This window comes from Primulina eburnea, chromosome 5, assembly GCF_022965805.1.
Source record: "Primulina eburnea isolate SZY01 chromosome 5, ASM2296580v1, whole genome shotgun sequence".
Classification (NCBI taxonomy): domain Eukaryota; kingdom Viridiplantae; phylum Streptophyta; class Magnoliopsida; order Lamiales; family Gesneriaceae; genus Primulina; species Primulina eburnea.
The window spans coordinates 5,975,047-5,998,802 of record NC_133105.1 but is presented as its reverse complement, the minus strand read 5'-3'; the positions used below and the strand labels follow the sequence as shown (position 1 = coordinate 5,998,802).

Sequence of the window (23,756 nt, the reverse complement as noted above, 5' to 3'; positions counted from 1 at the left end):
CAAAACCGAACCGAAAACCGAATTTTATAATTCGGATATAAATGTTAAAACCGAAATTAATTTGGTTCGGTTTCGAATTATAAATGTCAAATCCGAACCACCCGAAAAAACCGAAATTTAATTAAATTAATAATGTTATTTTTATTTTATATATTTATTGAGATGATATTAGTGAATGAAGAATTATTTTGAATAATACTTTTTTTTTTTTTTTACAAGACAAAATACTTTCATTCATTTGAAGAATTAGCAAAGTACAGGTTCATGAGCTCACCAAGACAAGTTGGTGTCTCTACCCACACAAAAGGACTATCATAAAAGCGAGATTGCTTTGCTAACACATGCGCAACCTCGTTTGATTGTCTACGGACAAAATGAACCGTGAAACCTGGTCTAGAAGCTACTATATCTCTACAACTTTCCATTATGCTTCCAAACTCCGTGTTGTCATTCGCATTTCCCTTCATGGCCAGATGGACAGTCTGTGCATCCACTTCGAACATAACCTTAGAATAATCCATATTGCGGATCCAAGACAAGGCTTCCAACAGGCCGATTGCTTCTCCTTCTTTGACGCATCGAAGTCCTTTAATCATGGTTGTTCTTGCAGTAACAAATCTACCCTCAGCATCTCGTATCACCATACTTACTCCAGCCGATTGAATATCATCAAAGAAGGCTGCGTCAATATTGCATTTAACAACGCCCCTAGGAGGTGGTGTCCAAGAGCTCGCTTGTGGTCTTGTTCCTACTTTCTGTAAGTCTTTATCATTCCTCTCTAGGGATATCCAGTCATAAAGGAAGCTCATGGCTGTATCTACCACTCTAGCTGGGGTATCGATATGGTTGTTCCATAATAGAGAGTTCCTTTGTTTCCAGATTGCCCAAAGTATGGTAACAAACTTGCTCAGCTCTGCTCCGCTTATTTCTTTGATGATCCTGAATACCCAATGCGTGAAACCCTCTGCATCCTCTGCTTGTGCTTCTACCATCTGAAGGACCTTGGCATGTTCCCAACAATCTCGTGCGAACGGACATGATATAAATGTATGCCAGGAATTTTCCAGGTTCTTGTTGCACACTACACACAGGGATGGCACTTGGATTCCCCGTTTTTGTAGATTTATACGGTGAGGGAGACACTCTCTGCAAGCTCGCCAGAGGAAGACTTTGATTCTTGGTGGGACTTCCAACTTCCAGATTGCCTTCCAATTACCATGGATCTTTCTTGACTCTCTGTGTACATCCAAGCTCATAGCCACGTGGTAGCCCGACTTCACTGTGTAAACACCCGTCTTGCTAAAATGCCAAATTCGCTGGTCTATGGTGTGGAGCGGTCCTAGTGGAATTTCAGTAATGGCTTTGATATCCCTGTCCTCAAAGATCGATGCTATGATGTCGTGGTCCCATTCCCTTGTTTCTGGTAGCATCAGCTCTTTCACTGTCCAGTGTTGTAGCTCCGGCATCACAGGTTTTTCGACAAAGAGATTGGTGGGATCACGAAGCCATGGATCTTTCCAAATGTTGATATGACTCCCATCACCAATCCTCCATCTATATCCTCTCTTTAACACTACTTGGGAAGCCAAAATGCTACGCCAAGCAAAGCTTGGATTATGCCCCAGATTGGCATTTAAGAAGTCCCCTCTCGGGTAGTATTTAGCTTTGTAGATGCGACAGATTGTAGCATTAGGATCACTAATAAGTTTCCATCCTTGTTTTCCCAGCATTGCCAAATTAAATCCATAGAAGTCTCGAAACCCCATTCCGCCATATTCTTTCGGGACACATAACTTTTCCCAGCGAAGCCAATTTAGCCCTTTAGCTGCGTTTTGTTTTCTACCCCACCAGAATGAATTGATCATCCGCTGTATTTCCTCTGCCAAGGATTGGGGGAGGAGAAAGTAGAGATACAATATGTTGGGATTGCTTGAGCCACTGATTTGATGAGGATTTCACAGCCCGCCTTAGACAACGGCTTTTGTTTCCAAGCTTGTAAGCGTGTCCAAACTCTATCCTTTAGGTAAGAAAATATCTGTTTTTTGTTTCTACCAATCAGCGAAGGGAGACCAAGGTATCGGCTCGTGTCAATAGCTGTCGAGACTCCCAAGATATCTGATATTACTGCCCTTTCGGCGTTGGGGGCATTACCACTGTACATGATGCTGGATTTTGAAAGATTTATGGCCTGGCCCGACTCTTTCTCATACTTTTCTAGTATACTCTTCACATTTTTCCCTTCGTCTGCTTTTGCTCGGAAGAAGAGCATACTATCATCGGCAAAGAAGAGATGACTGATGGAAGGAGCCCCTCGACACACTTTAATCCCATGAATCTGTCCCAGTCTCTCAGCTTTCTTGATGAGTGCCGAGAGTCCTTCGGTACATAAGATAAAAAGATAGGGTGATAAAGGGTCCCCTTGGCGAAGCCCCCGATGTGGAATTGTTGGATCAGTAGCCTGCCCGTTGACCAGAAAGGAGTATCTGACAGTAGTGACACACAACTTCATATATTGGATCCATTTCGACGCAAAACCCAGTTTTTCCATGATCCGAAGAAGATAAACCCAGTCAATGCGATCATAGGCTTTGGAGATATCGATTTTTAAAGCTGTGTTACTAGTTTTTCCTCGGGTTTGCCTCTTCATCTGATGGGTGATTTCAAAAGCAATTTGGATATTATCTGTTATGGATCGGCCTGCAACAAATGCGGACTGAAACGGTGATATAACATGGGGCAGAACCTTTTTCATTCGGTTGGCGAGGACCTTGGAGATTATTTTATAAAGCACATTGCAAAGAGAGATGGGGCGAAGGTCTTTCATGGCCTGTGGATTCTTACATTTCGGGATCAGCACCACATTTGTGTCATTCAGTGTAGGGGGAAAGTCATGGCTTGCAACCATCCTACACAGCTGGAGAATACCTCTGTCCCAATGAGAGACCAGAACCGTTGATAGAAAGCCGGGTTAAAACCATCAGGCCCCGGGGACTTGTCCGGTTTCATGTCAAAGACGGCATCTTTAAATTCATCGAGAGTGAAAGGCCGCAAGAGATCTTCATTTTGTCTCTCTGTCACGCACGGTTGGACCTCATCTGTCACTTCATTTGACATGTGGTTATTTTCTGCGAATAGATTTTGGAAGTAGCTTTGTACCACTTCGCAAATGTTTTTTTGTTCATCTTGCCAGTGTCCATTTACATCTTTCAATCCACTTATCTTGTTTGTTTGTTTCCTTGCCGAGGCAGAGGTGTGGAAGAAGCGAGTGTTCCTGTCCCCTTCTTTTAGCCAGTATTGCTTTGCTCTTTGACGTCAATAGTCTTCCTCTTCCACGAGTAGAGAAGCGAGTTGTGCATTCGTTTCCTTGAATTTGGTGGTGGACTCTTCATCATACTTGTCTCGCAGAGACTCCAGTTTTTCCTTACATTTTCTGATTTTGGTTCGGAAGTTTCCATCCACTGTCTTGCCCCATGGGTCCAGCACCTTCGAACATAGAGTAAGTCTTCTTAGCACGTCACTTTCTCTGTTTCTGGTCCAACATTCCTCCACTATCGGTTGAAGTTCAGGTTCTCTAAGCCATCGGTTTTCAAACCTGAATTGGTGCTTTTGGAACACTTTTTCCTTGACCTCTGTTTCTAGCAAGATCGGGGAATGATCTGACACTGGTGCACTTAGGTTGCGAAGTCGTGCCAATGGAAATTTACCCACCCATGACGGTGTACCCATTGCTCTGTCAATTCATTCTTCCACAAAATTTTCAGATCCTCTACTTCTTTCCCATGTGAATTGATGGCCGAGTAATGGGATATCTGTTAAGTTGCTGTCCTCGATTGCTTCTCTAAAACCGCTGAGTAGCCATGGAGGGTGTTCAACTCTTCCTCTTTTGTCTTCGGTAGATAGCATGTCATTGTAATCACCAATACACAGCCACGGCAAGTTGGATTGTGCAGCCAAAGATCGAATAAGGTTCCAAGAGTCTCGTCTACGAGTCCTTTCCGGATAGCCATAGTATCCTGTACATCGCCACTCGCCATTCATGTCATCAGAAACTCTGAGATCCACATGGTTGCTGGAGTAATTTGTTACTGTGACTTGTTCAGATTTCCTCCATAAAACACCAATACCACCACTACGTCCTATTCTATCAACAGCAAAAACATTTTCGAAACCAAGAAGAACACGGATGTCTTCTAGTTTTTGAGAGTGGGCTAACGTTTCAAATAAAAAAATAACATCGGGCTTATATACACGGGCCAAGTCTCGAAGAGAAGGAATTGCACGAGAGTGGCCCAGTCCCCTGCAATTCCAGCTTAAAATAATCATTGCTCTGGGCAGGCCTGGAGTCCAGGTCCTGCCCCTAAATCAAGTTCGATATTGTTGTCTTTGGGCCCATTAGTATATTGGCCTTCAGTAACTTCCCGAACACTGTCTACTTCCATCCTTTTTTTATGGGCCTGTTTTGGATTTTGCCCACGTCTTCTTTTCCTTTCTTCCAAAATTTCCATCTCCTGATCTTCCCGCCCTCCTGTTAGATTTGAATTGATTGGTGGGTTAGAACCTCCAGTTTGCTGGTTGTATCCCGTGATTTGTGGAGTTATCTTCATACTCTGCATGGAATGCGGATTGGTAATTTTCACGATTGAGGCCTGATTCTCAGCTTCTGCTAGTATATTCGGAATGTGCATATTCTCCGGGATTCCTTTGTTCACGGGTCCTCCTTTGTTTCCTAAAATACCCCCTTGATCATTGCGGAGCCATTTTTCACCTTCTTCTTCGCCGGTGCCCCGTGTGGCAGCCCTTAGCCAGGGGCCCCATTCGCGGTTTAGCTTGTCCTCAGGGATAGAGAAGCGCATATCACAGAACTTGTCAGTGTGTCCCAACATACCACATACAAAACAAAAGGAGTTTAATTTTTCGTACTTGAAGTTAACTGTGAACGAAGCACCTTGCGTGTTCCTTATCTTCTTGTATCGTTTTAAAGGCCCGCGAACATCGAACATAACTCTAATTCTCATGAACTTCCTCCAGGCTGTAGAATTGTTGTTTACATCATATTCGAGGAAAGTGCCTATGAAATTTCCAAGTTGTTTTCCAATACTTTCAGACATGTACCCCACTGGAAAATCATGAACCTGGACCCAAAAAGCTAACGTAAAAAGCGGAATCTCTTTCGGAATATCCTCTGGTGCCAACTGCCGTAGGAGGAGAAACTGATTGTCAAAGGACCAAGGGCCGCTCTCCATTATCCGTTTGACGTCCATTTCGTGAAAGAACTGAAACAGATAGGTCCGAGACCCCAGATCGGTGATATTTACCCCACGCCCTGGTCGCCAAATGCTTGCGATTCGGTTTCTCATAGCGATGAAATTTATGGGACGTTCTGTAAGAAATCGCCCCACCAAGTATAGATCAAGATGTAGCAACCCTTCTTGGTTCTGGATGGCTTCCAGAAATAATTCCTCATCTTCCTCGTTTGTGATTGAAAGGCTTTCAAATCTATCTACCATTTTGCCTTACACAGGTGGATCGAGAAATTATGGTGAAAAAAGAAGAAAAACTCTCAACCGGGAGAGAAAGACATGACCTCTCAACAGGGAGAGAAAAAACGTCAATTTTATTTTGAATAATACTTAGTTGATTATTATTTATGTAATTCATTTGTACTTTATATTTAAATATTTTACTAAGAAATCATTTAAAAAGATAACATATTATATTTTATAATATATTTATATTGTTAATTTAAATAATTGTATCAAAACCGAAATAACCGACCGAAATAACCGAACCATTTCGGTAGAAAACCGAACCGAACCGAAGAAAAATGGTTCGGATATCGGATTATATATTTGTAAAATCGAAAACCGAAAAAACCGAAATAAAAAACCGAAAATCGAACCGAACCGACCGATGAACACCCCTAACTGATATTCACAATAAAAAATAATATTCTTAGCATAAAAAGTATACTCTTTTATGGATGACACAATAAGAGGTCCGTCTCACAAAATACGACCTGTGAAACTGTCTCACACAAGTTTTTCCCTTAATAATATACCAATATTTGAGTTTGAAAGTTGTATTTTTATATATTCAAATTTATGTGCTTAGTATGTTGAAAATAGTTACTATTAACTATATAAAACAAATATCACGTAAAAAAGAAAAAAAACGCCTATAAATGAAAATACATAAAAATAAAAATAAAAAAAATTGTATTTTGGTGTTGATTATTGTGGAGATAAACCTCCATTATTATATTTAATATTCAAATATACGCATTTGAGATTTATTATTTTGATTACTAGTATTTTAGTGTTTAAATAATAAAACCTGCCATAATAAACTGAAAGGAAGTAGTGCAATTTTTCGAATTGAATCAATGTTTATTTATATAAAAAAAATTGAATGAAGAAGTGCGTATTCACAAAGTTGTACGTCATATTTTTTGTGAAAGTCAGGTCTTTTGGGAGAAGTGCTATAAATATAATTTTATTTATGAACAATGTCGTACGAATTTCTCTAATATGTTATGAGAAACTTTATATTTGTTGTTGTCTATAAATTCTGTTTTTTGTTTTGAAGTTCCTCGAAAGAAATTGTCATCACCACAACACCAAAATAGTGATCACAATGTTTCTTTGAAGAGAGCAATATCTGAGTATATCTCTCGTGAGACGGTCTCGTGAATCTTTATCTGTGAGACGAGTCAACCCCTATTCACAATAAAATATAATACTATTAGCATAAAAAACAATATTTTTTCATGGATGACCCAAATAAGAGATCTGTCTCACAAAATACGACTCGTGAGACTGTCTCACACAAGTTTCACTACAACAATAAATGGCTATTGTGACACTTTTTTGTAGACATTTTTAATTAAATGTTGTTACAAATACTTAATAATGACACTTGTAAAAAATTAATAATGTGTAAAATAAAAAAACATATTAGATTAGTTATCATGACATTTTTAATTGATGTCATCTTTTATATGGAGGGAAACAATAACTTTTCCCACATCGTAAAAAATCGTTAAAAACTAAGAAATTACACTAGAAATAAGTGTGAGAATATTTGGGTTAGATAAATATTGGAGGAGGGAAAATAATTGTCTCCCTCCATATAAAAAATGACATCAATTAAAAATGTCAGGATAACTAATCTAATATGTTTTTTTATTCTAACATTTATTTTATCTAATTTATCTCCTCCTATATTTATCCAACCCAAATATTCCCACATTTGTTATTGTATAAATAATATACATGACACTTTTAGTCGTCATTATAAATGATTTTAACTAACATATAAATTTGTCATTATTACTATAATAACAAGGCATCTATAAATGTATTTAAATATGAGTTTTCTTGACATTTAAAATTGTCATTATATGAATTATTAGTAACACGTATGAAGTTGTCATTAACATCTTATAATGACATTAAAAAATGTCAGCAGGTTTAAGACGACATTGGAATAGATGACATTTGTTGGAGGTGTCACTAAAACTTAAATATCACTAAATATTGAATATGATGACATTTATGAATGTCACAATAAACATTTTTTCTTGTAGTGTTTTTTCCGCAATTATCATATTCTAGAAAATTATTTTCAAACAATGTTAATTTCTTGGACTTTTATTTTAAACAAAAAATCACATGAGACCATTTTATAATTAATTTTATGAGACAAAAATCTTATCTCATCTTATTCATGTAATAATTTCTAAAATTAGATATCAAGCGAAATATATTTACGTGTCTTACAAAATGCCGTCTCACGTGAGACGGGTGGATACAATAAATTCTTGCCCCAATCAGTCAAATAAATATATTTTGTTTAAATTTACGGAATAATAAACAAATAAAATTATTTAATTAGCGTCTCTCGTCTTGATGTGGACCAAAAGACAGGTGGACAATATTTAATTCCAATTAATGAATAAAAACCATAATTATTAATAATAAAATATGTGTGTACGTGTTTGGACCGAATGATGGACAGATAACCAAAATACAGATCCAATAAAGTTTTGGAAGTGAAAATCTACCACTCTCTCGATTGTGGATTGGGATGAGTCGAGTGAAGGATCATTTTGGTCGTTCCAAAAATGTAAAAAAAAAAAAAATTAAAACTGCAAGACGAGTTTTCTAATGTTTGAATTAAATATTCAAATTTATTGATTTAGTATTATCAGATTATTAAATAATTAATGATTTTAAAAAAATAAAATATGACATATTTTGGTCATATGAAGTCCAAATAATTTGAAATTTTGATATAACGTAGAAGACTCAAATATATAGAAGTTTCATGTTTTGAGTTTTGGAAAGTTTGATTATAAGAAGAGAAGATTATGGTGGTGTTATTTTGAATTATTCTCAATTTATTATAATTAGAGATTTTAATAGTTGAGTTAAGATTGAAGAGTTGTTTGTCAGTTGTAATTAATTCTGATTACATATTCGAAGTCTACGAAGAATAGACTGCATGTTGATATAAAGTTTTTGTAGTTTAACAGATGTTATAAAATAGACTATTATTTGAAGTTAATTTATTAGGGTATATTTGATGTTAGTATTGATAACTAAATACACCGAAATATAAATTTTTGAACAATGAAGATTCATAATCGAGTTTTATATTTTTACTGAATTGATTGTTGTTAGGCTATGTGATGTTATATATCGAGGCTGTTATGATTGTGTTGATACGGTAACAATGATCTGATAATTGTTACTAAATTATTTAGATACATCACAAGCATCAGGATCAAAGAAGTAGCCATATTTTATATATTTACTCGATTATCATGTACGTGTTAACGTACGAGCATATGTTGTTTTTGTTTAGCATTAATAAATACTATTGTGTTGAACAATGGTAAATCACCGTAATTGGGTGATTTGATATTATATTTGTTGTTGTTTATTATTGTGGATGTTGTTGGCTGTCGTTGTTGGGAGACGTTTCGGTGATGTTGTTCGATCGACGATATTGCTGTCGCCGGAGTAGGGGTACGACATATCGTCAATGTTGTTGTTGCAATAGTATGGGAGTGATGTCGTTGATATCGTTGATAGTCAAGAAACATCAAATGGAGTATTTCTGTTATGATTTCAGCTATATTTTATGTTGTTGATTAATATAACTGTTATGTATTAAGATGATCATTGTTGTATTTGCAAACCCTTCGGGGATTGTTTCTGTTGGACAGTTTATAGTACTCTGTCGTGAGACATGATAGAGGTGAAGAGCTAGGTATGTCTAGTTAAACAGTCATGTAGTTGAGAGTGTATAGAGAAAATATAGCTTATTATCTTATTTGAGTTATGTGTGTATTTATTATATTGTTTCTGCTATATTGATGTTGATAGTGTGACGATTGCACTATTTTGTCGTATATGCATTATATTAGTACGTCATTGAAAAGAAAATTTTAATGCATATGATGTCACATGTTGTATGATTACGTGACGAGGTTTGGGGCGCTACAAGTGTATAATAATCCGATCTCGAATCTGAATAGATGTTTGATTCCGTGTGGATAACTCTCTATCAAGCTTGTTTATACAAGTTAATTTTATTTGATTTTTAAGCATTATATATTTTAAATTTTTAATTATATAATCGATCAATTCACAATTTTTATGCACTAATTTGCATGTTTTAAATTTAACTTTTTTCCCAGAACCTTAGCTAACCACCAGGGTTCACTTAGTTGGCATTCCTAAATGCTGACGTGGACTTGTAATTTGGGGTTTTTGGTTTTGATGGGAAAATAGTACACGTGGCTTAAATTCCACCTAGCACAAACTAAAAAAAATTACGAAAACCAAAATCCCCACATGACAAGTCCATGTCAGCATTTAGGGATGCCAACTAAGCAAACTCCAGTGGTTAGCTAGGGCTAAGAGAAAAAAGATGGAAATTGAAAAAAAAATAAAAAATTAAGTTGGTATGTTAAAATTGTGAATTGACTCGTAACAAATGAAAAAATAAATAATGTATAAACTACAAAAACAAAAATATAATCTCATTTTATAAATTTTGGATGTTAACCCAAAAAGTGCATATATTGCTCCAAGGTGAAATCGCTCACCTTAGGCACCTCTCACCTCCAGCTCGACAAGATTGTGAGAGGAGGTAAATCATGGTGACTCAGCCAACCAGCAGCAGCTAGATCTTATGCTACGCCGCGCACAAGGAGCTCTCCCTCATTTGAGGGAATTTAACTCCCACACTGCCGCTTGCGAGACTCGATCCCTGGTCATTGATCCAAAATTCACTGCTGCTACCAACTGAGTTAAGCCCATGCGGAAAAAAAAAATTAATAAAAAAATAAAAAAATAATGAATTTTTGTCTTTGTGAATAGAGGACGGAGGATGCTCTTATCTAATTCTTCTTTTTAATAAAAAAAAGAAAAAAAAAGGAAAACCACATGATTTCCACGTGTCTCTTGTCAATTATGCCGACAATAATATAATAATTCATTTAATAAAAAAGAATTATATATGTACATAACTACATAAGCGATCATATTATTTAAATAGTCAGGGCCGTGTTTTTTAGAGACAAATCAGTCTAATGACTGAGACTCTCTCTTTTTTTTGCCCAAAAATTTAAAAAAAATATTATTATATATAATACTAGTTATTAGATAGTTCAAAACCAAGTATTTATATATGCTTGTATTCGATTTCTTGTCTTGCATAATTACTACCCAATCAAATTCAATTTAATTTAACTGATCATATAGGCAACCACTATAGCACCAGACTGAGTCTACTATATATATATATATATATATATATATATATATATATATATATATATATATATATATATATATATATAAATGCTCGAAGGATAGGTGCTGCATGTTATATATGTATTAGGTGCTGGATGTTCCCCAGCCATTATCATTTCTTCCTAATTTGATAATGGTTGGGGGACATCCAGCACCTACCCTTCAAGCATTCCCAATTTATTGAATAGACGACGCTCGGCCCCATCACGTCTATTAAAGTGTGTGATTGATTAGGTTCACTCGACCCCATCTCCGCGGGCACTATCCGCAAGGGTCGATCCAACGGTTCGGATTTTTCGGGCCCAGATCACTCATGTGGAGTAATCTAGGCCGTTCATTACCCGTGCAGACAGTGTCTGCACGGACAGGTTGAAACAAACCGATTGATTACAAGAGACGAGAGAGCGACCACATTTAATTTTTTTTTCCAATAATACCAATCTACATTAATTAATAGCATTTAAACAAGCTAAATTTCTAATTATTGTAAATTAACATAACGGCCAAAAGGATCCGGTAAATTTGCTCATTTTATATTTTGATTGATCTTGTAAGTATTAAATTTTTGGATTTAGTTTTGTAAATTAGGTTATGTTTTGGTTTTTAGTCTTTTTTTTTTTATATTAAGTATCGACGTGACGTCAGACACATTAATATCAGGTTTTGGTATGGTAAATTAGTTTATGTTTTGGTTTTGTTTATGTTTTATGAAGTTGAATCTCCAAACTCCATAGTTTACTGCTACCTAACCGGAATCCAAGTTAGTACGTCTACACGACTTTCATTTGAAAGCAACAAAGTCTGAAGATTGTAGAAGACGAGGACTTGGACAAAAGTCGTGTTGAAGATATTTCGAACTTTAATGCCAAATTGATTAGAGTACATCTTCCTATCAGACAAAAGGTGATGCCGCATTAATTGCATTAATGATATTTGGACAGAAACAATCACTAATTAGTTGTAAAAATACAAAATGCCAAAATCACAACCACTGAACGAAGTGGCATATGATAATACACTCGTAAAAGGCAATTCAGTAACATTAACTGTGTTCTTGCTTAATTTTCGGATATGAAACATGCTGATAAAATGTATTTCCTTTAACCGAAACACGGAAATACAAACAAGATTCCCAGCTAAAATCCCCAAAAACATAAGTAGATATGATTTACATAAACCGATTTATGGATCTAGATAGATGATTTCTGCATGGGCAGAAGCTCGTCGGAACCGGAGCAACTCCTTTAGTAAATTCCACCCGACATCGATTGAGGCAGGCTTGACAGTCATCCTTTCAAGAACAGGCGAATTTGCCAGTAAAAAGTTGATGAAATTCAGTTCTTGTTTGATCCCAGATATCCCAACAATCTTAATAAACTTCAGTTGATTAAACGTAAAGCTTTCAAAGTTCTCCGGAATATTAGATATGGTTCTTACATTCGCCTGCAGCTCCTCTGCACGAGCCTGTATAAGGGAGATAATTGAGGTTCAGCAGAAAGTATACTAAGGAAAGGGACATCGTAAAATACGAATTTCAAGAAAACAAGATATGTTTAATACATGGTTGAATGAGATACAGTAAAATTAACAAGATTAAAAAAACTAACCAACATCTCAAGCTCCAGAAGATGAGGAGAACTTCTTAGAAGGCAAAGTGCTGCCAGATTCTCTTCCATGTCGTTGAAATTGATTCGTATTGAAAGAAAACTAAGATCAACACAAGGTTTCGGTAGCTTTGCTGGTATGGTTCCGGCAGCCAAATACTGGAGTGAAAAGTCAGAAAGAAGGAGATAGTTGACTAGAAAGTTGAGACAAAAACAAAAGTAATTGATTGATAACCGAACGCCTGGTTAACTATAACAAGGAGTAATGTAATAAAACATTATAAATTAAGCTGGATAGCAAGGTACATGACAATTCCAATATAAGACCAAATAACGCTGCTATCTAATCAATATAATTTTTCAATTAAAGCACTGTCGGCGCCTGACATTTTTAAATCTTGGAATTTAAGTTATGACGATAACTGATGGCACCTTCAAGAAATAGCTCTGAACTTCAAGCCTTTGAATATTTGGTAGACAAGCAAAAAACTTGATCAAATTCCCGGTGCTGCCAAAAGCTAGGTTTCGGTCACTTTCAGCGTTAACATACAGTCCAATAGAGACAATAGCCAAATGGAATGTGTCTTGGAAACTAACATCTTCAAAAATGCCTCCGATGTCAAAGAAAAGAAGATTTGGAGCATGTATATTAAGAAGGGCAAAACCATCAAAGTTCATCAAAGTCAGCCGCTCAAGTAAAGGGCAGCTGGATATCATGTACTCAAATGCACTTTGCTCCATGGTAATGTGCTGAAGATCAAGGCTTTTCAAGCTTTTAAAACCAACAAATGAAGATGGAGGCATTAAAAGGCAGTTAAAAAGCTCCAAATGGACCAACTTTTGGCAAGAGTATAAGGAAGAAGGGAGCTTTTAACGATTGCCTTTCCATATCTCAAGTATAAATTCCTCGACAGAGCCTCGAGACAGGAAAAGAATCCACTTATCAATATCACTTACACCTTGAAGATCTCGATGAGAAAGTTTAAATTTATGAATAGGGCCATTGTGAAGCAATAGGACGTGGTCAACAATACTCACAAGCTTGTTTTTAATGAGGGTTTGATCTTGGGTAGAGACTAAAACTGATTGATTATCAAATACAAGATATGGAAGTGTAACCCATTTGTATCTCCATTTCCTTGACAAAACACTTGTTCTCACAGCATCCCTTAGGGATAAATATGACAAAATTTTGTCTATAATATGCCCTGGTAAGTGGCCCATTTTGTCCACATCTGTTTTCACATTGCTGGGTACGTCCGGTGGTTCTCTTTGCTTCTGTAAATCAGAACGTTTGCAAACCAAATCAGAGGGTTACAGAAAGATAAAATTATAAACGTAATAAATGCGGAAAAACAATAATCAAAATATACATGTCTAATAAATCCTCAAAATATCCAGCTTAATATCTAAAGCTAACTTTTCCAGAAATTTGCGATGGGGTAATTTGTAGACTAAAGCCTACAGAGTACAGATATAGAGAGTATATAAACACAACATATTTTCTCACAATAGTTCCCTTTGCACAAACTTTTGGTTAGTTAACGGTTTATCTTCTTTTGAAAACTAGAAGATTAATTGCAACATGGACGGGAATAAAATTATCCTCACACTTTACAGATGATAAAAACTAAGAATGGAAACCCTTTTCCAATTCAAGTATTGCCTGGTTTGGATAATGCTTTTGAAGATAACTAAGCAGCTCATGCCATTTAGTCACTCTGGCATTGCATTGAAAAGTTTAGAAACAAAACAACACTTCAGCACAAAGAAACAAATATATACCTGCACAGAGATTCAAGCATCTAGGCATAAGCGCAGCACACACAAGTCAATTATTTTTAAACAAAAAAATCTAACAAATAGAACAGTGAGATCTGGAAAATTAAATTACCATATTGCTCATGGTGGGCAACAAAAATGTTCAGCAAAGTAGACTTCAGAGTTCAAAGTATGTTGTAGTTCCATCGAGACTTATTCCCATAGGAAAGCATGAAGAAAACAACAGACTGCCAGACTGCCAGGCTGCCACCTTACAGCAAGACACAAATCTCTACCTGCTCAAACATAAATAAAGTGAATATAAAGATCATTCCACGTTTTTCTAAGTTAAGTATTCATAAAAAGTTGCAAAATCAGTTCCGTTTACTAAGATAATGTGTCTTTGCAGGTTCTGTACCCTTCACAACCACTACTAAATAAACCGGCACACATACAAAATTTCATTTCTTGCTTTGAGATAAAAGGTACTTATTCAGATTCGAAATAAACAAAATATTTTCTAATTTGAAGTTTAATGTGATCTCACATATCACAAAATATCTGTAAAATTTGAGATAAAAATGGAGGACATAGCACCTCAAATTATTTCTTGGGCACCATAATAAAACCATGACCACACATGAATAGCACCAATCAAAAGATTAACCAGGTCACGAGCGGACTAGAACTCAACAACAAATTCTTCTTCTAAACTCTAGAGCTGTTAATTAGAAGAAATTTAGTGCGGGTCAACTCATACTGCTTGCTGCCACTTTCTCTGGTTTTCTTTTCGACAAAGATTAAGCAACACAAATTTTCCCATTTACAAAACATCCAAGATCATCTAAGTTTTAGGCACAATTATTCCTCAGTAAACTGATCCATAAAAAAGAACTACCAAAACAAATGCAACTGATACAACACAAAATTAAAACGTAAAAAAATTAAAACCTACATTATCTACTATGACCTAAAAGGCTGAGACAGCATCCAGACAAAATTCGAAACTCAAACAAAATTGACTAACCCTTGACGAATCCAGAACTTGCATTGGAAGCAAAAGAACCCTTTAATTCTTACAATATTGTGAAGCCTGTCAATAGTGTCAAATGCGCAATCTTTAAAATCCAAAGTTTATGGGGGATGAAGTGATGAACGAAGCAAATTTCCAGCGTGTTGGACGGCGAGATGAAGTGGGAGAGACTCGTGTTGACGTCAGCGTGGGCCATTCACAAATGTCCTAATATCAGATCTCCAGTTTCTATATTAGATTTGAATGTTTTATTTTAAATAATTTGAGGATTAGATTTTTTGTGAGACAATTTTATGGGTATTCAATTTTTTTTAAAACAAATTATTTAAAAAGTATAATAATTCTACTGTACATCTCTATTTAAACTCCAATTATGTTCAATATAATCTTTTTTATATGTCTTTTGATTTATTATTATTATTTTGGATTTCTTTATAATTTTTTATTTTTATTTTAAAAAAAATTAATAACGTCCATATTTTTCTAGAGTTTGTCTCGTGTGAGACGGTGTCACGAAACTTTATCTGTGAGACGGGTCAATTTTACTGATATTCACAATAAAAAGTAATATTCTTAGCATAAAAAGTGATATTTGTTCATGCATGACCGTCTCACACAAATTTTTGTTATTTCTCTACGTATGCGTCTACATCTTTTAAAAAATATCATGGACATTTCACAGCTTAGAGGACAATGTGACCCACAATCTTTATCGCCTACATATACATCCGCTTGAGACATCCTCAACCATTTGAGGTCGAAGATTACAACGGGCGATGACTCGTTGTACATGCTCTTAGCTGTTTTATTCTTTAATATTCTAAAATTCCGGTCACTCTTTCCTTCTTTATGCCTAAGCACATATAAATTTAAGCAATAAATAAATAAAAAATGAATTGTTTCATATTTTTATTATTTTCTAATTTTTTTAACGATATTCCTATTCAATTAAAGATATTTACATTAATTAAATATATTAAAACACCCGTTAAATAAGAGTCAAATTTGTATTCTCGCTCTTTATGGATCCCCTCTATTAGTTAAGGTTGGACAGAAACCCATTCAATTGGGCCGAATCAACTGTGGCCCGAGTTTGTTTCTATCGTCTGGGTTCGATTTGGGAGGTTTATCCCGAATTCGTTGGTTTAAATAAATGAAAAAAAACTTATTCTTTTTTTCGTTGAATAAAAAAATATTTTGGTATATAAGAACGGTTGTAAATGACCTATGGGTGCACTCGGAAGATGGATTTGAAATTCATAGATTTCGATTTATTTTATTGTTATCTTAAATCTACACCTTACGTTTTTATACATTAGTAATACAAAAATAAAATGAATTTCAAACGAAACAATAATTGGATAAACTAGAAATCCCTCGTTTTGAACATAAAATACTAGATTCAATATTTCTACAATTGCCAATATTCACCGACCTCACAAACCATAAATTTACACTTTGAAAAAAGCCAAAATCCATATTTCATCACCACAATTAACTCAAAATATATTCTCTCTTGATCTATTTACAAATTGCACTCAAAGTATAAAGAAAACCAGCAATCTCACACTTTGCTTAAACTAAGCAATGACTCGATATTCTAGTAGGCTTCGAAGTCTCTGATCGAAAGTTGGTTCATTCTTGGAACACTTTCGACATGCCTAAGCCCCAATGTAAGCGACACATCCCGCGCCGAATTCCCAACCCGAACAACATCCCCGCGGCGGTCACCGAACTCGCCCATTGCCGCCACGTCGTCGCCTGGCGTCAACACGTGTTTTCCCAACGAATTTGAGCCATGCCCATGATTAATGGTGTTTCTTGAAAGGTCCTTTTCTGCTGCATTGATTTCCAATCCATTTCCACGCGATGAAGATATCGGAGTCTGTGCTGTCTGTAGTACCTCTTCTTGAAACTCTTTATTGTACATTTCTTCAACCATGGGCTTCCATAGACGAACCCTCGCATTTATGAACCAGTTGGAAACCTGGAGAATGCATGAGGTCTGTGATTTGCAATAAATTCGTTTGTTTCTGTATTGGATTCAGTGGTCAATGCACCATAATGATAATAATTACAGGCCCTTTGTCTCTCTATGCAAGAATGTTCTTTTCTAGGTTAGGCAGGCGGTCCTAAATCATTATGAATCTTAATTTACAGTCAAGTAATTTGTCTGCCTCCCGACATTTAATTCGTCCAAATTTAATACTCTAACAATAAAAATGTTTCCATATTGTGATTAAATAAGTTGATCCAGGGTCATATGTATAGTACTTGAAAAATGAATATAGAAATGAATTATGACAAAATTAAACTTTATTAAACCATATATATGCATAGAAAATTTAAAATAATGCAGTCCATGTTCATAACTGTGAGGTCCGGGACCAAAGAGGGCGGAGATGATCGTCGGTGCCATGAGATTGCACGGACAATGAGCGGCTCTTGGCATGCTTCTAGACGAAGGGAATATGAATGAACCGATCTTACACCGGAACGAGAGGGATTCCAAAACTATTCAGGTATGAGACTGTGCAGTTGAGGAGAGTTTAAAAGATTTTATAAATACTATCAAGAATGTGCATTCTTCTTTTCGGTAGCTCATCACATAAGAACTCCAAGATTAAACGTGCTTGATTTGGGAAAATTTTGGGATGGATGACCTCTATGAAGTTTCCTAGGGTATGTGGGGCATTACAATAACTGTGGAATTTGAAAAGGGAAAATTATATTTTTGCCATGTAATTTGCATGTAATAAATTTTTGTTCGATCATTTCATAGTTTTTTAGTCCACTAGTTTGTACTATTTTCGATTTTAGTTTTTTTCTATAGGATTGCTAACATCGTGCCGAAAAATAATGACATGTCACCAAAATTGATGTCGTCATGGACATTGCTGACATGTTTTATGTCATGTCAACACTTCAGTGAAAATGACTAAAATTTTGAAAAAATTAAAGTGAAATATAATGGATTAAAATCGTGAATTGATCGATTATATGACCAAAAATGGAAAACGTACAAGTTACGCGAATAAAAATGTGATTTTCCCAACTTGAAAGCATACTTGCTTGCATAAAGAGTACTAAAGAGATTACTACTAGATAATGTGTGTATAAGTTAGTAGCCAATCAAAAATTAAATAAATTAACTATTTTCACATAAACTTTCAAATAATAATTTATTAATCCCTTGTCTAATGCTATCATTCAAATATTAATTACTATAATCAAACAGCTTCAAAAGATTTCTCAGTTCCTCCCTCATACACAGTCTTTGTTCTCTTCTCACAAGAAATTCCGACATCAGCGACGGTCGAAACCCTCGCTAATACATATATTGGTTCAATATTTTGTTCAATAATTATATATTTTGACAACTTTTTTCTCAGTTAATTAGCGCTAGCCTACAACTCTGTGGATGTAAAAGTTCAACAATAAAGCACCACAAGATTAAGTTTTAAGGATTGAATCAATTTTAATTATATAGATTTATACGTTAATAATTATGTGTGGCGAGTTGTCTATTAAGTCAAACCCAAAAGAGTGAGTCTCATGAATTTTAATCTGTGAGACATGTCAAATATATCATATTCACAACAAAAAGTAATACTCATAGCATAAAAAGTAATGCTTTTTCATAAATTACCCAAATAAGAGATCCGTCTCACATAAGTAATTGCCAACCCAAAATTAAAGTGATCCATTAATGTTTTGGATATTAGTTTTAATATATCTAATAAGTTGTAAGTTTTTAATGTATAAAGAAATAATTGAATATTTTTTTTATGATAGGCTAAACAAACATATCATAAGATAATAATGATATATATTATTTATATATGAGTTATGGTCGCAAATATACGGCGCATTGATTTTTATACCAAAAGACGTAATGAGTACCTGATTTTTAGATAAACCAGTCTTTCGGGACAACAAATGTTTGTCTGCTTCACTTGGGTACCTGGCCCACAAAAAAATTTAATGTTATATTATTATGGATATCATGCAAGCATGTTATATATATTATAATCTCAGCACTATTATTATACGAAATCAAATATAGTATTATTTAAATGGTAAAATTGCAATTAATCTATGAATCATAATCATAATCCTAATTCTTAATATTATATTTATCACAGTTTCACATCCTATCTAATCTAATCAGTTTAAAATCCTTACATAATCAATCACTCGAAGGAAATGCGTCCTTGTTGTATATAAAACTAAAGTTTTGCTATTGCCGACAGTAGCATCTTTATACCAAACTGACATATCATTCAAGATCCTAGAATCAAGTCATCTGACCACAAAAGAACCCTTTCCTACTAAAATTTCGACCAAGGACCAATATTGTCTGAACAACATATAAATATATGATCTGGGTGCTTAATTAATTCCGAAATATTAATGTCGATAGTGATAACGTGGGAAAATATGAGTCATTAGATAAATTGTTGAGGTAGTACCGTATATTTATGATTACTTGAACTCAACCTGGAAAATTAATGTTGGAAGCAGTCTATATGTAGCTTTCATAATTCAAAAAACATGATAAAAATTGAAAAGTATGTGTTTAAAATTAATTTGTACACTTTTCACCTAAATTTTCTGTTTGGATATGTCCTAAATAGGCACGGCTCCAGTCGTGTATATGGATCGATTTTTCGAAGTGCGTCCGTGCATCATAGCTAAAATCAAGGTTCCTAACACACGGATCTTTGTGAAAAACATCCTATCAGACACAGTTCCCAACTCATACAAAATGTCGGGTGGCATTTGTTTGTATGTGTGATCAAAATCAAATAGAAATGGAGAGAGAGAGAGAGAGAGAGAGAGAGAGAGAGAGAGAGTATACGGATGCAGGAAATGCTCAAAAAGCCATGATCTCAGAATGTTGACAGATCTCTCAGGCAATCCTCTTTGGGGTCTCCAAGATTCAGGATCCCGCACTCCCATATGCTCAATTGCCTTTTGTTGCCTATGTTTTTGTTCAAGAATTTTCAGTCTTGGGGTTTCCCCTTTAGTTAACCCACTCCCTCCTGTGCCATATTTCTCCCCTAAAGCTTCACAACTTAGCTTCAGTTCCCCTATTATGGCATCCTTTATGCATCGGAAATGTCGCGACATCGCCTTATGGGCGAGCCCCGTGTATGCATCAGCCGTCCCTTGCCCGATTATAGTGTCCAAAGAGTTGACTATTGCTTGCATTTGTTCAAAGTATTCGGTGTATCTTGCATCCACCTGATACATAGATTATAACGCGATATCGAGTTACAAAATCAACTGTGTACTATTTCATCAGCCCTTGCTTTTGCACCAAAAACTTTAGTTGGTAAAAATAATGCAATTATATTTTTTTTTCAAAACTGTGAAGCTCAACGTCAAAGTTCAGTCCATGAATCATATTAGCAGCCACACAACCAAAAAGCAATTGTTAATGTTAAACTTTCCCTTTGTCACCAATTATTCCAACTTGCAATTTATTTATGGCCATCAAATATATAACTCTTGCTCTATTAATCATTATGAAGCTATTGCAATTGCATCAAAAGTTATAATTTTTCAATAGTCGCGTCGTATAGACAATCCCGCGCAACCTAGCTGGTGTGTGTGATTGTTGTATTTAAGCTTTTAAATCATTTGTGTAAGATGAATATATCACAAGGAATCGTGCGTGGATCTTCTCCAGCGGACGGAATCTAGAAAGAAACAAAGTAGAAGCGTTGGTTTTTATCCCGCAATTCTTGAGTATTGTTCAATTTGTTTATGATCTTAAAGAAAACTGACGAAGTTAAATGATGAAGTTCTAATTGTTAATGAGGACCTTTTCTCTTTTAAATCAAAGCCTGACAACAATTCACCACCATGCATTTTTTAAAACCTCTAATTCAATCATTATACAGAAAGAATCAAGTGAAAATATGGTCCCCAATGGAGCATAGACAAATTATATAAATATGTAAACAATTCTATCTTGATTGGATTCCCAGCTACTATGATGGAGGCATGCCGACCATTTGCTCAACATGTACCCCAAACTGTAGTCTGGCATGCCAAAAATACTAGAACTGATACCTCATCAAAATAATTTATCAGCATAAATTAAAAGGATTTATACTGATCGAGTATCCCTAAATATTTATTTAAGTTTTATGGTATTGTGACTTTTGGTGAGAAAATTCGCCTGTACTATGCGTGTGTGTGTGTGTGTATAGTTATGTATGTATAGATAGATAGATAGATAGTGATACCTCATCAAGCATTGAAAGTAGCATAATTTTCCTTCTATGGTGTTCAGTCCTCTCAGAGTGAGTTAAATGATGACGATGATCCTTGGACGAGGATGGTTGATCCGAAGTTGAATTAGGGTTTCTCCCTACTTTCTTGAAGTGCCTTCTTCCAACAGAGCATAATTCTTCCAGCAACTCTTGTGCAGCCCACAAGTATCTCGAATTCCTTAGGCCGGTAATAATCCTAACGGATTCTGCGAATCCGAAGTAAATTTGATTCTGATCATCATGATGATCTGATAATAACGTTATCGGAGAATGGAAGATATTTTGGTTAGCCCCAAGATTGTGGAATCCACATGTATGTCTTGAAGGTCCTAAAATTCCATGGCTGTGGCAGGAGAGCTCCCCATGTGCTATTCTTAATTTCTTGAATTTGGTGGCGTCTATGTTTGTTAAAGATGAAGACAAAGACAAAGAAAGGCCTTGCCCTTCTAAGATTCTACCCGAGCTAGCAGTTCCGTTTTCTGCACTATTGCTGCTCGGGATCCAAGTAAATTGTGAAGGAGGGGTTTCAGATGCTGTAACAGAACTAGTGAAGTGAAACCCATGAAGATGTGTGTTTTCTGATGAACTGGGAATGAACTTTTGAAAAGACAGCTGCATACAAAAATGATTTGACTCTAGTGGTTTGAATTTTGATGAATATAGCATTGATAAATTTACAACAATTGCAATCTTTCTTTTATGAAACTTAATTACCTCATCTGCAGCCACATTTACTGCCGCAAGTTCATGTTTTTGAGGCCAATAGAAACTTGCCTGGATCTGATCATCCAACAAGTCGGAGGCAGTTCTTTGCCACTGCATCAACCCTCCGTCGCTGTAAATGGCCGATGGCTGCTGCTCTCTTAAATTATCCATTTGGTGCGCTTGTATAATCCAACTGATCTCCTTGCTGTTTGGCTGCTAAAGATCTTTCAATACATTGGAAAATTCACTCATGAAGTACTTGAAAAAACAAAATTTGAGGCTAAAAAAACCTAATTTTCTTGCAACTTTTGGGAGGTTTCTTTTCTTTTTTCAGAATTGAAGGCAAGTGTTGTTGTAGGTAATTTGTACGCAAGCTTCTTGAATGGAGATTCGATAGCATGACCTGCTTATTTGACCGAGGCCGGTAAACCTAGCTAGTCTTCAACCTGATCAGTTACACCAAAAAGATCAAAAATAATCAAAGATCAATATTTTCACAAGGTAAAAGAAACTAATTTTCTTGAAAACTACATCAAGAGGGTCGATCCTTTTCGCTCCCTCTGTCAAACATTTCTGCTTAATTAATCGAAAACTACTTACAAATCGATAGGCGAGGAACGTATGGCTATAAACGAATCGAATCAAGGAAGCATCATTTTCTTTGATAAATGTGATAGAGAACTTAACTGATCTCCTTGTTCATGCATGATCCTTGATGCATCTTGGTTTACAAATCTACTTCATGGAATCTTGAGGAAACATCGAATCGGACAGTAGAAAAGCCAGAGAGAAGGGATAACGAAAGGGAAGAGGAAAAGAAGGTCTCACTCCCTCACTTCACTTTCACCAAACTTTCCATGTATTACAAATACAAAGTTTACCATTTCCGTGACAGCTTTTAATAAATTTTTATTCAAGTTCATGAGCAGAAAAGATGATGTTGTATTTGGATGGATATATATATATATATATATATATATATATATATATATATATATATATATATATATATATATATCTTTTTATCCCACTCGGATTCATGAATTTTGAGGGATTCAAATATTTTTTTCTACATGATGTACACATTCTTGATTCTTTTGCCAATCAAGTACTCAAGCTTATCATGAAGAATTTAAGGGTATAAATACTATAAATTATCGAATGTACTCATATATTTAATATGCAACGGTACATATATACATTTATTTCATGAGACGTAAAAATATAGGGTTTGTAATAAGGGGGAAGTTATTGAAAAATCCTCAACCAAAAAATTTCTTTGGCTTCACTCCCTACCCACAAAATTGTGGTACTATATCATACAAAATGTGGTACACTTCATGTGGAAATGTGGTACACTTCATGTGGAAATGTGGTACTAAAAAAGTACCTAGGGACTGAACACAAAAAAAAATGACGGCTGGGGACTGAACCCAAATTTCCCGTTGTAATAAATAAGCAATTCTTTTCACTTTTTTTTTCAAAAAATTCTTTTCACATTTACTAGCTCATTAAATTATATAATTTTTTTAATAAAATGAAACAA

The 23,756-nt window shown here is 35.3% G+C and overlaps 3 protein-coding genes and 1 pseudogene across 8 annotated transcripts; all 4 read right to left on the bottom strand.

Annotated features, from left to right (window-relative positions):
- Window positions 1-3,312: 3,312 nt before the first annotated feature.
- LOC140831916 (uncharacterized) lies at window positions 3,313-3,726 on the bottom strand. The gene has a single exon (XM_073195625.1). It carries the CDS (start codon window positions 3,724-3,726, stop codon window positions 3,313-3,315), a length of 414 nt encoding a protein of 137 aa, XP_073051726.1.
- A 12-nt stretch (window positions 3,727-3,738) lies between these two features.
- Window positions 3,739-4,323, bottom strand: LOC140831915 (uncharacterized). Its single transcript, XM_073195624.1, has one exon. It carries the CDS (start codon window positions 4,321-4,323, stop codon window positions 3,739-3,741), a length of 585 nt encoding a protein of 194 aa, XP_073051725.1.
- Window positions 4,324-11,860: 7,537 nt separating this feature from the next.
- Window positions 11,861-15,436, bottom strand: LOC140832703 (F-box/FBD/LRR-repeat protein At1g13570-like; annotated as a pseudogene).
- Window positions 15,437-16,615: 1,179 nt separating this feature from the next.
- LOC140832702 (BEL1-like homeodomain protein 4) lies at window positions 16,616-23,125 on the bottom strand. Of its 6 annotated transcripts, none has more exons than XM_073196854.1 (7): window positions 22,811-23,125; window positions 22,501-22,656; window positions 22,220-22,434; window positions 21,479-22,117; window positions 20,083-20,468; window positions 19,125-19,185; window positions 16,616-17,208 (listed from the first exon to the last, which is right to left on the bottom strand). In XM_073196854.1, the coding sequence occupies exons 3-7, from the start codon at window positions 22,379-22,381 to the stop codon at window positions 16,822-16,824; spliced, it is 1,635 nt and encodes a 544-aa protein (XP_073052955.1). In that variant the 5' UTR covers window positions 22,382-22,434; window positions 22,501-22,656; window positions 22,811-23,125; the 3' UTR covers window positions 16,616-16,821. The 6 variants fall into 6 exon arrangements, with proteins under 6 accessions (XP_073052955.1, XP_073052954.1, XP_073052952.1 ...); XM_073196853.1 differs by having other exon boundaries at window positions 22,220-22,426; XM_073196851.1 differs by having other exon boundaries at window positions 22,220-22,423.
- Between the last annotated feature and the right edge of the window lie 631 nt (window positions 23,126-23,756).